At 39.3% G+C, this 19,079-nt stretch overlaps 1 protein-coding gene across 1 annotated transcript in view; it reads right to left on the bottom strand.

The window, feature by feature from the left end:
- Positions 1-19,079, bottom strand: part of LOC139283449 (cadherin-22) — a 70,018-nt gene that overhangs the window by 17,303 nt on the left and 33,636 nt on the right. The window contains exons 7-8 of the mRNA XM_070903458.1: positions 16,636-16,772; positions 7,632-7,753 (exon numbers count right to left, since the gene is read on the bottom strand). Of these exons, the coding sequence (XP_070759559.1) occupies positions 7,632-7,753; positions 16,636-16,772 (259 nt within the window). The remainder of the gene's footprint in view (positions 1-7,631; positions 7,754-16,635; positions 16,773-19,079) is intronic.

The raw sequence follows: 19,079 nt of genomic DNA, 5'->3' as shown, positions 1-19,079 counted from the left end.
GTAACTGAAACAGCAGGATATAGTAACACTTTTCCTCTGAGACTGACTCAAGCCTTGACTCAAAGTGTATGAGCGTGAAACATTCGTTTTAGGGAATAACTGATTTTATCAAAGCTGTATCAACAGTGCAATATGACACAGGGTTTGTGTTCCCATCATGGAAAGCACATTTTATGTCACGTTACATGTTTTAGAGCCCAAATAGTTCTTGAGGTTTTAAACTTGCAAATTCTAACACTTGATATTAACACTTTATATCTTGAAAGTGAGGACAGGTTTAGAAAGTGACATGGTCAGTCCTCACTTTTTTTAAGGCTTTGAGATTAAGGCTTTGTTTTAGGGCCAATGGTATAATTATTTATTATAGTATGGTAGAGTTAAGGCAAGGGTTGGGTTAGTTGTGAGGGTTGAGGTAATAGGGCAAGGGAATACATATAATGAGCGTCCTCAAAAGCATAGAAGTTCAAATGTGTGTGTGTGTGTGTGTGTGTGTGTGTGTGTGTGTGTGTGTGTGTTTGTGGTGCAAACAGGGTCAGTTTGAGAGAGTTTGAGGCCCAAAGCAAAAACCAGTAGGACGCCCTTTCTGCCTTGCTTTATGCAGTCATTGCTAATGAGACAAGAACTCGCTTCCAGACGAATCCTAAGTACATTCGAAAGACATGAAAAAATCTGACCTGAAGAAACCTTTTGCACTATTTTGGCTTTGTTTTTCTCATTGAATTTCTAGTATTTCTACTTGTGTATTTTTATACAAAAGTAAAAAAAAAAACACATAGAAAGAGGTGGATAGAAATATATTCACAGTGCACAAGAACTTGTAACTGATACTCTAGAAATGGATTAAGACTGTATTTCTTTTTGGCACGGTTGTGCACATGTGTTCTACACGATAGCATGATGGAAGTGCGAATCCAATCTGTATTTACCATGTGCCTTTTTCTTTGTATTTCTCTCTCTCATTCTGTCTTACTGTAAAGTCATTTACTTTCTCTTTCCATCTCTGAACATCAACCTCCATAGGACCCCAAGAAGGCCCCGTAAATAAAAGGTAAGAAGCTATTTAACACTTTGTGTCAAGGCCTTGGCTTGAACTGTGTCCCTAAGCAAAAGCTGCTTAGCCTGTGTCACCCATTTTTTTTAATTCACTTCTCAGCCAACCCTTCCCCCTCCCTCCACATGCATTCTCCCTCTAAACACAAACAAAATAGGTTGTGTTGCCAACTCTCAAATGGGATCAAACCCAACCGCAGTTAAAAGGCTTAGGTTAATCTGATTTTCTCTGTGGTTCCACCGAAAGCTAGACCTGAGCCAGGGAGCTGACACACCATGAACAAGACTGGGTGATAACACAGCTCACAACAGGAGACAATGGAACGCTCCTCATTACCTTAGTAAACCGGGGGTTGATCTGACATATTAAGAGTGTGACAGTGAAGGCTGTGTGTATACAGCATGTGTGTGGGTGTGTGCATGCGTGTCTTTATTTCATAGTAGCATGCGTCTGTGCGGGGACAGGTATGTATGATTGTGTTTATGATATAATTTGTGGTAAACAGAAAGAGCAAGTAGATTCAGCTGAGACAGACGGATGGAAGCAAAAGCAGACAGACAGACAGACAAGATGGATGCATTGATGGTTATGGGTGGTGAGTCCACACATTGTCACAGTTTTTGGTCCCCACAACGCAATATATAAACACAAACACACATTAGTTTACTTCAAATTAGCCATCAAGTTCTGCTATCAATCAAGTGATAGTCATAATGCTTCACAAATTAGTTTTAGGTTTCACAATGGCAACATGGAACTAAAAGACCAGTCGTCTGTGAACATTTTTGAATCTCAAGCAAAGCAATTCGACAGTGAATTCAATTGAAAAATAACAGGTGTTGTGTTTGCGCTAATTAATTCTGCCTGTGTAGCAAAGCTATAAAGAAGGTGAAACAGGCTAGACATTGAACAAAGCAGCCATAACCCTTTTGAACTTCAGATTTCCTTTTCACAGAGGCCAAATGAAGTGAGCAAAGTGCGCGTTCTCTAGGTCTGGAGGCATATGTGTTTGACGTCTATTCCAGGTGAAAGAAAAATGGACTTAATTATGCCTATTTCCAAGAGCTGTTGGCCTGTCTTTCAGAATTGATTAACAACATTCCAGGGTGCAGAAACTAAACTGAAGAAAATTTTAGACGCAAATCTGTTTCGCTGATGCTTATATCTCTGGCTCCTTTTTACAGCTTATTTTACTGAATAAATAAGTGCATCTGGGAAGCAGTAGACATCAAAGTACGTCAATATATCAGGCAACAGCCGTTTGCTTCAATAGAACCGTCCGATATTGATCCCTGAATTGTAAATACTAATAGGTAAGAGAGCACCGTAGAAAATCTTAAAAATGAGGGGAACCTTGTTCTAATAATAAACAGGTCCAAGTGTCCATGTACTAATTTCAGTTGTAGTCTCTTGTCGCTGTATTTTTACGTACACATTCTTGCGCAATTTGAAGTATTGCAACAGAATAGCCGTGTGGAAACTGCAACGATAAAACTTACTCAGTTACGGAAGAAAGTTTTTATACTCGCTTGAGGTGGTTTTTGACTTTGTCGAAAAACAGTTGATGCGCTAAATGGGACAAGGAAACGCCTTTACTGAATACGTTCTGATGTAGCGAACATTTAACTCACATTTAACTCCACACTCCAATCCAGAAGGTTAGTCTCCGGACAGCATGAAACGTGGCCAACACTAGCTGACATGAAAGCACAATTAAAACTTGCCCAATAGAAACAAATTCCTGAGGACCTCTCTCCATTTTTCTTCCGTAGATGGGTTAGAGGGCCGAGGCATCTTATTTTGTTTCCGGTTAGCAACCTCTACTTCTTGTCTACTCTGTTTACTGGCAGATTCCAGCCATGCGTAAAGCGCAGCCTATAAACCGTCAACTTCTGATGAAACTACGCTTTGCAACAAGATAAATTGATTCCCTCCAAACCAGTTGATGGAAACGTGCCAAATTTGCCTTATCTATTTGAAAAGTTTGCTTAAAATTTGCTTTACAATTGAATGAAAACGACTGACTTCTATCTTCATCATGAGATTTGTCACATCTACTGTACTTATCGACAGACCTGCTTTCAGATAAAAAGACAATGAGATGATTTTTGACTATTATTGGTTTTATTAACAGATATCTATACAAGGCTGGAAACACTGACAATAATTGGTTGCATCAATATTTATAAAATGTTGAAAATGAAGATGTTCTTTCAATGTGATAGGACATAAGCTTTACCCTGATTTGACCAGGCCTTCTATTTTACACCAGGCCTGTTTTTAAGTCTGATGATTGCACAGACCAGTTTACAGTTCAAATATACAGTTGGTTTTAATTAAATAACTTGTGCTGAGACTGTGTAACTCTATTGTATGAATTAATAAAGAGAGAATGTACAGCAGATAACAACAGATAATGAATTGGGCTTTGTTAGTCCTGCATTGTTCACATGCTGCCTCATGACTAATCTAAAAACATGCAACCTATCTACAGTGTCAACTTATGCTCCTTCTGTATGTATCATGAAGTAAAAAAGTATGACTACACATGTATTCGTGTGGTTTTGGCAAAGCAAAAAGCAAAATCAAACCTTTATCCGGATCTTTGCCTGTGTATGTGCTCGCAGGTGTGTGTGAGTTTGCGGCACAGAGCTACTCTGTGCTGCAGAGGCAGATGAGGAGAAGAAAAATATGCATCAATTTATCAATAGCGGGGATTTATTAAGGCTGTGTGACATCATATTGTTTGCTCAGGTCAGTCCAAAAAGTCTTGTCGGAGTTTCTTGACAAGACACAAACAAAAGAAACAGGGCAAGTGTTCGCTTGAATATCGGATGTGGCCAAATTGCTCTGATCAGACAGTCGCCAAACGACTCCATTACCTCTCAAGAGACCAAAGGGTTTTAGACGAGGGCAGAGTGCCAGCACCGCTGATTTGGAGTTGAGTTGTGAATCAAAATTTCACTCATTGACGCGGAGAAGTTTAGCAGTATTAAGCTGACTTCTTGTTGCAAAGCAATTTTTTGGTTCAGCCTTGTTTGTCCTGTCATTACCTTAACTTTTATTGGTCTCCCTTCAGTGGAGAAGCATAAGTATGATATACGGCTTGAGTTATTCATTAGTAAATTGATTTACTCATTCACTTCTCTCTCTGAATTGGAAGGCTAACAATAGAAAGGCTCTATCCTTGCCATTAATCAGAGAAAAAATGCTACAAATACCAACTCAGCATCAGCGCAGACACAGCGAATCCCCAGGCCCAAAACATTTTCTTCACACTACTCACTCCATTTTTCAAAGGTAAAGATGCAGTGACTGACAACAACTAGTGGAAAACAGTTTTTTGATTATTCCAAAAATAACATGGAGGAGAAAATTCTTTCCCCCATGCCCCCCAGTGGTTACCCCTGAGGCTGAAAATGAGCGTTAGAAAGCCTTTGACCCAAGGCTAACACATTTTCAGTCAATCTCGCCAGCCAACTCTAACAGAGCGCCTCACTACAACATCCAAAAAGAGACTCTATAGAGAAGAGACAAAAACTTGAATTCAAACATCGAGAGGAAAGAAATGAATGACAATGTCAGATGCTCCAGTCATTTGTCTGCCCCTCGTAGACACAAATATACAGAAAAAACATAACTGTAGATAGACCGCTGGACCGAAAGAAATAGCAAAACTGATACAATGTCATATTCTTCTGTATGTACATTCGAATCGCTTTCTTTGGTCCTAAATTACAGTCTGAAATAATTCACTGCATTTCTCTCTAATGAGAGCATTAAAAAACCTTTTCTTTTACAATGCTGGGAGCCAGCAATGATCTTTTTGCTGGAAGACTAATCATCTCTGTGTGATTAGGAGCTGAAGGTTAATGTGGGCTCTCGCAGATGGGAGACAGAGCGAGGTGGGAGTGAGGGAGATCAGACCAGACAATGTTCTAGAAAGGCGCAGGCGGCCGGCGTTGCAGAGGCACAGGGGGGCTATAAGTGGTTAAGAGTCTGTGGATCAAGGGGAGGAGAGGCCTGAGCCTCATTACACATGTAAATTCAGCTTCCAGCATGGAGGCCCCACTTTAAAGCCTTGCTTTTTTAATTATTCCTTTGCTCCGCACATGATTATTGGGTCTAACTTGGCCCAGGGCATGTTGACGATGTAAGGAGAATAAAACACCCTCATGACTTTGTCCATTTTTTTAATGGTGATCACTGGAAAGATCTGGCCTCCTATTGGATTGGAAATAACCATGGTATTACCTTTTGTCTTCATTTTTCAAACAGACTCCCACTGTTTGATTGGTGCTGGGTAATGATGCACTTAAAAATCATTCTAAAATAAATTTTTGTCACGTTTGCCATTTAGGAATTTATGGTAATCTGAGCTAACTGCTGTTTCATTGTTTGAGTGACATGGTTTAACAAAAATAGAGAACCACCATAAGGAGAACTACTATTCTCTGGCTGTTGCTTTTGTAACAATGGAAATAATTAATGATTGACGTCTTTCATGAAGAGCTTTTTAAATGGCACCCAGAAAACCTTTTTGGCAGGCAGAATAGTCATACAAACTGTGCATCCATTCTAATGTGAATTCCCCAAATCTATTCTCTTTAGTTTAAACAACCACATTGCTGACATAGAGGGAAATCCAATATTGAAATCTGTGAAATATTAATCCCACTTACTTTTAATCAGCATCCAGCATAAAAAACAGAGAAAATAAATATATTCTTTGGAAAACAGTTTGTTCCTGGCTCTCTTTCTGACACCCTTTGAGCCTTTTCCCAAAAGCAGAGTTATAAATTGCCTTTGGTTTGAAGCGTAAGATAGATAATAGTGTGCAATTGAAAACGATCCAAACCAGTATTATGGAAATAATAAGGCAGTTGTAGAAAGACAAGACACAGGCTGGTCCATATGAGTGAGACAATGAATCAATACAGAAATATCTGTGATTTAATATTCTAAACTCAAGGTTCACTTACTGGCTTTTTCTGAAGCTTCTGATCATATCTTAGGGCATTTTTCAGCAGGTGGAACTTGCTCAGGTTTTATCATATGTCATAGGAGGGTCATACGAACAACTATAATGTTATAATGTGACCATAGTTGTGTACGTCACGTGATGTCACCCAAGTAACTAGAATTTGCTGAAGAAGGCCGTGGGATATGGTCGAAAGATCAGGAAAAGGCTAATACATTAACCTCGAATTTTGAATACTCTATCACAGATACTGTATGTGTTCCCAAGGCCAAGAATGAATCTCCATTCTCTAGATACAACAATACATCGTGAAATGGTCTTTTGCTTTGTGGTATCGATGCATCTTCAGGAAGTCTTCAGCTTTCTGTCAGTTCTGCCAGAATCAATTTCACTGTTTTGTTTGCCACACATCGCTAAAGTCTTCTATTCTTCAGTCTTTTCACATATCCTTCACCTCTCTTCATATACTATGTATTGTTGTAGATGAGTGTATAAATCACATAGAATGAATCATAGAATGGCTGTATCACTTTCATGGGCCATCATGGTGCATGTTAACACCCTGGAAACTTGATGTTGATGTCTAAACCAAGTATAATACAGACAGAAGGAAGATACTATATTCTACATCATTCGCTTTTTTTAATAACAATACAGCCATGTGTGAAGCAGAAAAAGCTACTGATTGAAAGACAAGCCGGAGGCCATGATGCTTCCTATAGGCGACATAGTGGGAAGCTGATCTTTTTCTGTGCTCTAGGCAAGCCCTAGGAAGCTTCCCCTTGCCTTGAGTAAAACGGGGGTTTTTTTGTGATAGGTCCAGCCCTGTCTGTGACTCACCAATTTATTCTTAATCAAATGAGCTCACAGAACAAATGATACTGGTTCTCAGTATCGGACACCTTCATTGACATTAATCCAAACAGTTCTTCTGTCTGACAATGTTTTCAGTGAAGATGAAAGTCAGAATGGAGAACTTTGTCTTTGTTTTATACTGCCTGCCTGAGTGACTCACCTAAGATAAGTGTTTACAACTGTATTATTCATCATTCTTCTGTGTAATTTTACTTTAATGATACTTAAACTATACTTCTACAGTATCATTGTGATTAATGTGTATAATGCAAGACAAAATCATTGATGTTCTAATATACTACCCACAGCTGAGTACACTGCTGCTCACTTCACATTAATAATTAGCTTTGAGTTTTGTACACCAACAAACTGTGCTGTGCTGAATAAACAATGTATGGGCTGTGTGCTGCTTTTTGGCACTGCCTTTCAAACTGAATTACCCACAAGTAATACGTTTCTTTGTGGCTTGTTACAAATCTTTTTTTTGTTAATGTTAATGTTAATGTTAATGTAATATATTAGTGCTTTAGTACAGCACTGTTTTCAAGTGCCCTAACTCCTGCTGTCATTATCAACACTAATGAAATGGAGGAATCAATCTGTGAAGCTACAGTAACTTGATCAGCACAACATCCATCTTTAACTTCTTACTCAGCAAACAGCTATCATTAATTAGTTTTGTCCATCTCATTTCTTGTTACAAATGTTCACAAAATACGTATGAAATTATCTAATTAGACTTACCTGGCCTGGTTTGGCATCTTCACATACATAGGATTCATATGGAGTGGCCAGTTCAGGAGGATTGTCATTAACATCCAGAATCCGAATACTCACTGCCGAGTGGGACACCATTGTGTGGTTTTCTAAAGGAGAGACAGAAAGAAAACATATCAATGACATCCGTATAGACGCATTTTAATAGTGTAAAGTGCTGTGGCAGATATGTCTTTGCATGATGTTCTAGCTGTATTTGCAACAACAGAATATTAAGTGACTGACATTGTGAAAGAAATCACGATGATTTATAATGATTGGATAAAGTAGGGGTAAGACTGCCACACATAACACCAGTGCCTGGCAGCTGAATGACTGAGTTTGGAGTGTTTCTCAAGTAACAGGCTGTCTACACCGGAAGCGTTTTAATGTTTTCAGTCGTCCATCTCGTGAGCATCTGACTGTACAGATGCTTTGACTCTAATCAATAAAGCTGTCTACACAGGCTGCATAACCGCGTTTCACTTGCGCTTTACACATGTAACTGCAACACAGAGTATTTTCACATTTTAATTTTCTTCAGTCTTATGTGTGTAACTACAGGGATTGAGTACTGGGCTGTGAGCGCTGCCAAAATGCAACTGAACACACAGCAGTACTTTGGCTGAACAGACTGTAGACATTGACAGAGGGCTGCAGCTGGTGCTGACATGCTGCAGACATGCTGCTTTTGCCATAAGAGGTTGGTGTAGACATGGTGTAAGAGTCCATGGGCAAGACTCGTAATGCTCTTCTTGTCTGTCTTCAGTGTGAGTGAGACTCAGATGGATGCAATTTTCCATAAGGAAGCAGATAGTTGGTTTGGCATTATGGTTAAGTGCTGAAGGTTTTTAATCTAATGCCTCCTCAAATTGCACCCATTACCTGAATAACACTTTCTGGCACCAGTGAGTGACATGAAAATGATACCAAAGATTCCATTTTTGTCTCTAGGTCCTCACTGTCTGATAATGACACTACACCATTTCGCTATTTAATAGTCTGCACGATGATGACAAATAAATGCTTTGACAAAATTGCAAATGTAGTGCTGTAATTTTATTTCTCCTGCCATTTTCAACTAGATAAAACACAAGGAATAACAGCACAATGCACTCTCAAGACATTTTTCTTAATGGGCCAGAATGTAAACGTGGGAGTGGAGAGCATTATATAATTAGTACAATCAAAATCCACTTCAAATTAGCTCGACTTCTCCTTGAATCTTAATTCCCATTCTTAATCATATGATAATGTCTGATGGAGTTTCCATTTTACTCATAAAACACTATGTACAGTACAGAAGGGAGCCTGGAGCCCCTGGCGTGTGTGCACTTATGTGAGAGGCGAGTTCAAGAGAGGAACAGAAAGAGAGAGAGAGAGAGAGAACATTATCTCTGTTAAATGACTGATCTGGTTGCTTCAATTGTTGGTCTGGATATCCTGGTTAATTAGAGTACATAGCTTATGAATAAATCAGTATACACAGCTGTCACCACCCAGTTCATAAACCCTACAGAAAATGTAACATACATCTACTGACAATTATACAACTGTGGAAAAACGAATAAATCCTTAAAAAGAGCTCCACTCAATGAATTTAAATTGTTGTAATTATGTAAATATAGCAGATAATTAAGTGCAATTAAGTGAACTCGCACTCAAGAATGAGTACCTTCACATTGTGATATCACTGATGCATGTGCTGTATATGCAAAAACTAAAATACACAAGCGTTGACCAATACTTCTGTTGCTACCGTAAATAAACACGTAATTTCAATTACGAACCAACACTCAACAAATAACATGTATTGTTTGAGCGGTTGCAATAGGACGCTTGGAAAAACTACAAATTGATAGTTTTAATGATTAATGCTGTTGTTTCTGATAATTGCCACTTGGTCTTCTAATAGCCTTGGAGACTGGACTGATGTCCTTAGAAAGACCCCCAACTTCTCTCTACAAAGTCTTTTATTCATAAGGATTTGGTGTCTCAATAGTCACTTCTCCTCTAATTTGAGTCTTCACAGGAATTTAGGAAATTATTGTTCCATGAAGAAGACATTAAGGCTCAAAGAGTGACATGTTTGGAGGCGTGTTTGCTTTAATTGATAAATCTCCCCCACACTCAGCCGTGGTTATTTCTTGCCCCACCTCACCTCCACCCAGTTGCCACTTTGTTGTCCACATTTGGATTGTCTGGCTCTTGTCATTTGTCACAAGATCATGTCAAGGGTAAAATACAGGCTTCAAATAGTACAACAGAAACCTATGGGTGAACTCAAAGGCACTACGTCTGTGATCTTCTTCCGTCTATAAGCAGCACAGATGACAGAAATAGCGACCGCTACAGATACAGGTGGGCCACAAGCCGGATAAAAGAAAAAGACAAGACAGCCAGACAAACAGATAATCAACAGACTATTGCCGACAAATTCTCGAGCTCTCTCCCTCTATCTCACCACACAGTTCTGCCCAACAGTGGCACAGCAGCTAATGAGAATGCTGGTCTTAACTAATAGCATAATCCTCACATCAATGCAGGGTTTTAATTGACAGCTTTTTGCCAGAGCAGCAAGAACATAAATGCACGGAGAGCTCCACCAGTCCTAGATATCGCCTCTCTTCTTCTAATTTCGTCTTCACATTATGCTGCCGTCCCCGCTGTGCCAGAATGAAAACCAGCAATCATCAGATGTTACACATTTTACATTTCAATTCCCAGAATTGAAAACAGATGAAACAATGTGAGAATACCCCGCCTCTACCCACCCCAAACTCCCTCCGTGGGGAGAAAGAGTTATTCAGTGAGACAGGTTCATTCATCTGGACCAAGTGGCGCTGTTCTAAATCTGTCTGCAGATAGAGACGAAGAATAAAAGGATTTCAACAGATTATTGGCATGCTCTGCATCTGTGCGGCACTCACCAGCTGTTGCGAATCTTTCAGAATGACTGTATAGTAGATCTCTCAGGCACTGAATTATACTGACATAACTTCAGGGAGGACAGATAAAGGGTGTGAGAGTGTGTGTACGTCTTTGCATACATGTGCGTGCCTGCATGTGTGTGTGTGTGTGTGGGTGGGTGTGTGTCAGGAGTGTCATGCTCCATCTTCTTTGCTGGAGGAAACAGTTTGGTTTAAAATGTCACTTTCGTCAGGAGGGGGAAACGAGGATAGAAATGTACTCAGCAGCGTCTGCTTCTGGTCTACTTACTGAGCCAGAGGCCTGGCCACGAAGGCACAGAGGGTACATTTACAGTCATTTTTCTAATTCTAATATTACTCGGATTCACCAGTGTACAACCAAAATCTCTTTATTACAGTTGGAGTTTTTGTGTTTAAGAACTAACAGCTCTAAATGCCCTCCATGGAAACATAACAAAACACTTCAAAACCCTCTGAACACACAAAATAATTAAAAATATTCATGTTAAATTATATGACACATGCTCAAAGGAAAAATTAAACATTCCCCAATTACCCCTTTTCAAAGACAAAGGTTTCTATAAAAGCTAACAGAGTCAGGTGCTGATTCCCATACGCAGTGACAGCCACTCATTTCCATTACAATATCCAGCCAACAAATAAGGAAAAGAATTTTCCCCACTATCAAGATTAGACATGTTTAGCAACTGGGAATACGCACGTCTGATACGCCAAGGAGAATCAAAACATGCTTCTAAATGCATAGCTTTTCTTTGTCCTGTGCCGGCTGCTTTTCAAAAAAGAAAACATTCCAGGAAAAAATGTAGAAAAACAATTTTGCTAAACCCAGAACACCAAACACATACATAAAATCCCAGTTTGTTTAGTTTCCATCTAAACACCAGCTGAGCACAAACAATTCTACCCATGTTAACATGAACCATAATATGTGATACAGCATCAGAGAGACAGCTTGCGGTATAAGAAACTGAACAACCCAAGCAACCAATTAGAGCGACCCAGAGACATGCTCAGTGTAAACGCCATATGATAAACACTATTCATGCTAATTAATGCTCCATAAATATCACAAAAGCAGATGATTGTATGAAATACGAACTTTACCAGCACTGACATTAGTTCTTTATGAGGAAAATGTTTCTTGAAGATTTTTTCTATCAAACTTTATCCAGATTTATATTCCTTGGAAAGCTCTGTTGCGGTCTAACAATGTGACGTGATTGAGTTTTGTGTCAATGCTGGAAGTTTAGAGTCTCGTAATCCTGAAACAATGACCTCTTGAATGAACTTGTTACAAGGTCAGCTCGGGTACAGTTTAGTACGTTTTGACCATTCTGTCAGAAACACTCTTAAACTCTGTTCTCTCCTTCTGAGGTACAGTCTCGATAAGTCATGAGTGAGCTGCCTTTTTGTTCACAAGACACATGCCACGATGTAATACAACACTGTTTTGTCAATATCGCTCTTATAGATATGGGCAATGCTGCGAGAGTTGCCCTTTCCAAAAAGAGGAAATCTTCACCATCCTTTGTTTGTTTGAAAACAGAGAAATAAACTGCCGGTGATCATAACCTCATAGTGTCTCTGCCAACACACCTCTGCTGGTGACTGAAAGCTGTGAAGGGGCTCTATCATTCAATCTGTTTTTTTGGTCTTGGCAATGAGGTGCAATCCGAGTTTAGAAAATTCTTCAAACGCTATCGTGAAGATATTTAACATCCCTCCAGAATCACATGGTGTTTTGATTTCCCGCTGACTCCACTTCTTTGCTAACTGAAGGCCTACTTGATTTGCTGTTGGTGGAGGCATTCTCTGCAAAAACTAATACTCACCTTAGCTTCTGAAAAATGTTACTGTTATGTTATAAATGTTATGAATGTTAATTTGAATGAGAACTCTGTCCAGCTTTAATGAAACCGCCTAAGTATTTGTTCTGACTTTAAAATGCTTGCTAGATGCCAACTATTGCCAACAAGTACCACAGGGCTAACGATGTCAAACAATAATATACACACAAAAATTGGTCAAGTGCATTCATTCATTTTATCGGCATTTAAAGATAATCAAACTGACCCTTATATGCCACCTCATTATTTTAACGCATCTTGAGCACCTTTTCTGTGATGGAAAAACTATTAACTACAATTGTAAGACATGTTACTGTAACATCATGTTATTGGTTTAAATGAGTAAGTTAACATGTCCCCTTTAGGTAATAGCAATCCTCTTGACCTATCAGTGAAGGTCTAATACTGCGACACATTCGGGAGACGCACAATTTCCCCAAGTTTCCTAATGGACAAATAAGTAACTGTAATCAGTGCAGAGTGGGGTTTAGAATCATCAATGGACAGAAGATGACGCAACCAAACAGGAAGTCCACTTAATATTCATCCCAGTGAAGACTACTACTCTATTAGCACATCAACAAACAACAACATTTCAATAACACTCATGGCAGTGGCACATCTATGTAACCATTCATCTTTATGATATTCTGAGACTAATACATGCATGACCACTATTCAAATTCAATTATGTCAACCTACCAAATGTACAAAGCAAACAACTGTTTGAGTATCTCCTCATCCTCCTCCTCCTCAGCGACTACACTGACAGTAAGGACATGTGAGTGATTATATAACAGGACAGACCAACAGTACACATCAGCCAGGTCACAAACCCTGCTCCCTGATTACACATTATTACGTCTCCCTACCCTTGTTGACAGATGTGCTTAGCACTACAACACTACTACATTCATCCAAACAGAGCACTTTAAACCTTCTGTGGTACATGATTTGTAAAAAAAAATAAATAAATAACATCCCCTGTTCTGTGATTGTTACCGGATTTAATCTCAGTTTAATGTGAACCACGTATTGTACTCCACAAATAGGACTTGCTTTTCTTTTGCTCTCCTCTTTAGATCCATTTTTCTTTTGCATTTTCCAACTTTGATTGAAAATTTACACTTATCTCCCCTCACAATGTTGCAACTTATCTCCCTTCACAATGCTGCAACAAGTGAGTGATTCATTTGGAGTCGGAGAGAAGAATGTTCTAACGCCATAAAAATCAAACAGTGTGCATTTGTTTGCCAGACAGCAAGTGGGAAAAGTTATGCTGTAGAAAATGTCTCTTCCCTGCAACAGTGCAAGAGATAAAGACTTTCCAGCTACTTCGGTATCTTTTCGCCCTCAGGGTGATGCTCTTTTTTCCCACCTACCTGTCTGAGTAAAAAAGCAGTTTTGCACAGTGATATCATACTTGCTATCAGTTCTCGAAAATTATATGTCACTCTAACTTACCTCGATATGTTTCTATGGGGAAGACTGTCAGGTAGTACGAGTACCCCGGCTAGTGACAGTGCAGCTAAATGCTCCTCCTCTACTCAGGAGGTTCTGTGTTCTCTGGGAGGGAGTCAAGTGCTATACAGATGAGAGGTTGTTTCCGCTTTTACAGTGACAATGTCTGCAGGAAGAGATGCTAGCGGGTGCTACTTTTAATTGGGTGGATTTGAAGACGTGCTGTGTGTGCATGTGTGTGTAATATGTTTGATTGGTGGGGTATCATCACAGTGCAGTCTGCTCATTGTAGCACTAGAACTGAAACATCTTTACTTAGTCCACAGACACATGTGCGGTAATTGACATTTAGTGTGTTTCTTGGAGTTTTGTAGCCGGGGTTAATCCTAGGGCACAGACTCCGAGCATTGTCAGGAAGCTGCTGTCACTTGTCCAATACTGATACAGTGGCAATACAATAGTTCAAAGGTTAGTAATGGACTGGGGGAATAATTAAGGGTTGTGACACAGAATTCTAGTTTTAACAATGTCCTCAGACAAGTTGACCTTGTGGCCCTCCAGCCTTAATGAGCAGAGGGACCCAACAAAAAAAAGAAGAACAAAATCATTATGGAGAAAATGAAGTCCTTTCTTAAAATACTCTAGCTAGCTGCTTCACAAGTCCCATCCCCTTCTATTCCTATCTCTCTTGTGGCCATTTTTTCTTTCAATGTCTGTCCTTTTCTTTTTTTTTTTTTCTTCTTTCTGTCTCCTGTCTCTGTGTCCACAGCTCTCAGGACGCCGTGAGCTAACAGGCGATAAAGAAACATTCTGGATGGGAATTCTGATGGCGTTGACCACTGACTCTGTCTGTCCGGATGTTTTCTTGGAAGGCAATGTGAGAGGCTTTATCTATCAAGTGCAGGCATGTGTTTATGTCTGATATTGGAAGGGTTAGGGCCGCTTTAAATGTTCAATTAACATTAAAATGTGCCTATGACATAATGCCAAGCACAAAGAGGTAAAGCACAAAAGCACCCAAATTGCTCTGGGAATTATAGCACCAAAAAAAAAAAAACTCTAGTCTAATTTTGTCTTAATGTTTATTTTGGGTGAGACTGCTTACTATTCAGTTTAGGCTGTATTGATTATTGGAGTAATCTCAGTCTGAGGCTATACGAGAGAGGAACAAATGTGAAGACATTCTAAAATCAGCTTTGTTTATGTGCATAGTTTTCATGTTCTTTTGTGCGATGGTGGATGCCAGTTAGATGCAGAATGCAATCTCCTCTGCTTTCACTGCAATCCCAAAATCACTTCATCTGTATGAGATTGAAAAAGTGGGGAATACCAGGCCTCCTCCTTCCTCAAGTTTACTTCTAATGGTATAGCAATAACTTCCCAGCTCCCCCAAGTTATTACATTCTTCATTTTCTTTGCAATTACAAAAGGACCCAATGAGATAAAAAATATAAGCTCTTCCTTCATTGTCAGTGATCTGTTTGTCAGCTCTAAGACAAGCGATAAAATGATGACTGAATTTTCACCCTGGTATCAGAAAGATGACTATCACCGCGTGGATGGCTACCACCAAGGACTATGACGTCCTTGGTGGGTTGAAAACCAGCTCAGTGCGGCTTTCAAGCTGACCACTAGTTTTGCCCGTGAAACTGAACAACATACCATAATGATATTTGTGATCCAACAGTAAAGAAAATGGTAACCCAACCACAGAAATCTAAACAAGGGACTGGAAGCTGCTATCACTCCCAAATTGAATGACAGGTCCAACAACAAATCAATCTAAACTAAAAAGTTATTAAGGTTTTCTAATTATGTAAACATTAGTAATGTTTGTTAACAATGCTTTCAATTATGACCGGTTAAGAGATACAGAAAAAGCCTATTTTTTCATCCATCCCAAGTCAAACAAGCACCAGTGGATGCTGTATTATGTAAAACTACATATTTAATTAATTAATGCACTAATTCCATTAAATGAGGAATATCTTTTCCTACTTACAGTTGCTGATGTTGGCATTAGTTATTAATCCATTTTCATCCCATGACACTGTAACTTGTAACTCAGATACATTTTGTTTACAACAAACTCTCATGTCCATTTAAGTGCTGTTCTACTACCGTACCTTACTTTCCTATTCCCTGTCTTTCTCAAAGCTCAAAGCCACAACACTCTGCTGTTAAAAATCTGCCAAAAGCTTTGCTAGCTAATGATGCACAGCCGTTTGAGGTTGTCAGTCACCCCTTATCACCCCTGGTGGGAGTCGGCAAATGTTGGACAGCTATTTCAATTTGTACAGTCTCCATCACTGGCCGGCACTAGGTGTGGCCAAAGCTTGCCAATCATGACAGCAATTTTAAAAACTGAGCCATGAAAGTGTTCCCCTTTAGAGCAATTTTATTTGCCCCTCATCTGAGTTTTGAGTTACTTTAGTACTTCAGTGGTAAGAGAATAGTACATGGCTGCTAGATTAACTATAATTGTGAAAGATTATTTGTTAATATATTTAATTGCTCATTGATTCTTCAAGGCTTTGTTTTGACATGTTATGATCCTCATCCTCAGTCTCACACTGAGGGAAAATATCAAAACAGCTCTTTCAGCAACTTTCCGAAAATTTGGCAAGGTGAAAAAGTCACTAGATAATAAATAATATCACGCTCTTCCCAGCAGTATGAAGATGTCCAACTCCTACATGTGATAAACTCAGTTTGAAATGGGAAGCAATGTACCTGCTTCTACAGCCTTCACAGTGATATTGTGCCAGCTTGCGGCCTCTCGGTCCAAAATCTTGCCCAGTGTGATGGCACCCGAATCAGGATCGATATAGAAGATCATCTCCTGGTCTGTGGTCCGATCGATGGAGAACCTGTGACAACAGACACACAAAAAAAAAAGATATTGATGTTGAGAAAGAGAAGCTGAAGTGAGAGCATGGAGAGAGTCTATAATTATACAGGAATTTCAAGTATTTGTATTTTTTTTCTTAAGAGCTTAACAGGGACTTGGAGTTGACTTTGGGCTACACTTAATAATAACAACTTATACACAATGGACCAGGGTTAAAGTACTTATATTTTAAAGGCATTTACTGGAGACTTGTCGCAGATCCTGTGACCCTAATAACACTGTGTCCCTTAACTGCAAGCAGCTATATAGTGACTCTTTCTTTGCCTATTCAGAGTAAGAAAATAAACATTAAATTTTCATCATGCACTCCACAAATGCATCTTTCCTTCTTTGTAGTCTGAAAAGATTAGTGAGTCAACAAAAATCTGCTGAAAGGTTTCTTTGTTCTTAGTTCCTCTCCCCTACCACACACACACACACACACACACACACACACACACACACACACACAGCTGGCTGGCTTACTCATGCCCACATAAACCATAATAACGTACCATGGGCATTATAAGCACATGGCGTTCTCCTAGGTCTCATGAGAATGATGGTCTGGTCACATGTTGTAGATATAAAACATGTCAAGAGAACCACATGCTAAACTGATGTGGTGTAGAGAACAACAAATTGATTAAATAGGTTTCTGATCACTCATTCATTTATAACATAGTGTGGGTGCAGAATTGCGTTTGCATATAATTCATGTCACAGATTGTCAATAAATAAAAATGATTCTGATTATTAACTCCTTGAGGATAAATACATATTTCTTCTTCTGTTTATTCATCATTGTGCAACTAGATTCAGATAGAATGACCTCAAGATAACCTATGTTTGAAATGAGATGTGGCCTACTCACATGACAATCATCTTGCATTTAAAGGGACACCATGGCAGATACTGATACAGATACAGTGTCCGCCAGTGTACAGCCCTGTTACAGCTAACATTGCCATGCAGTGATTACATTTGGCTGGATTACATTTACACCTGCCACTGACATTTGCCTCCAGTTTCAACATTAAAATTTGATTGATTTGATTCCTCCCTCCTTTACCAAATCTCAGATTGTGCTGCCCAATATCTCATTGTACCTTTCCTTTTTTTCTTAGAAATTTGATTCAGATGACAGATATGACAGCATGACATTCCAAAAAAAAACAAAAAAACAAATAAACTTCTTAATAGTTTTTGTCCTTGCTTGTCTCCCCACACGCCTACTATGATTATTATTATTCAGAAGAAAACAAAAAGTGAACCTTTGGTTTCCAGTACATGTCAGTTTTTGTGGGAGTAGAGTGGGGGGTGAGGGGGCATCATCACAATGTTTTTAGCCAAACCATCAGAATCAAAAAACCCTTTCTTTCCAACCCAATCTGTCTACATTATAAAACACAAATTTGGCTTCTGCACACATGGTTTTCCACATTCCCATCATACAGGCAAAGTATTATTTATGTCTTTTAAACTTGACAATAATTGTTTTATCTTGTTTGTTTTGTATCTAACAGCATCTTTTGACAAGTGCATCGAAGCAGTCTGTCAGCTGTTTGATAACCTGGTTAAATCCCTGACAGATTTTCTGTGTTTTAGTTGTTACATGAGGAGTGGTTCCATTTGCAGCTTGTTTTTACTGTGGCAGAATGAATCTCTCACCAATAAAAGGTGGTCTTGCTGATCAGATCCCCAATGCATGCATATTTGGCATGAATGGTTATGCAGAGTTCTAAGAAGTGTCTAATGCCAGAGGCCATGACCTCGCTACCTTTGCCAGTAGGTGGCTCCTGGCTCACTCAATCATTCACTTACACGCATACACACACTCATATATGCTTACACACGTTTCACACACTTTCGGCTCGAGGCTGCCGAGACACTGGTGAACGACAGCGCTGCCATTGTGTTTTACTTTATTACACCTGGAACTCTGAGCCTCATGCATTTTTAATCGAGGTAATTTGCACAGGCACTGCGTGTGTCGGTGTATACTCTGTCAGTGTGACTGTCTTAGCCCTTATCTACATCCCCCTCTCACACTGCAATTGCTCTTCTGAGGACGTATAAACCACAGACCTTGGTACAGAAGATTACCAGATGATATTGTTTTTATCACACACTGTGATCTGAGAGAAAAAAAAGAAGAGATGTATGGTACAGCTTTATCAATTATACAAGTCCCACCGTTCACCGTTGGCTTGGGCTTTCACTCCATCCTCAAGAAGAATTGTTAAAAAAAGATTTTGCCCTTAAGCCCATCAGCTACCAATATCTA

The sequence above is a fragment of the Enoplosus armatus genome, chromosome 3 (genome assembly GCF_043641665.1).
Source record: "Enoplosus armatus isolate fEnoArm2 chromosome 3, fEnoArm2.hap1, whole genome shotgun sequence".
Lineage (NCBI taxonomy): Eukaryota > Metazoa > Chordata > Actinopteri > Centrarchiformes > Enoplosidae > Enoplosus > Enoplosus armatus.
The sequence above is the reverse complement of the archived record's forward strand: the minus strand, read 5'-3'. Positions and strand labels throughout refer to the sequence as shown.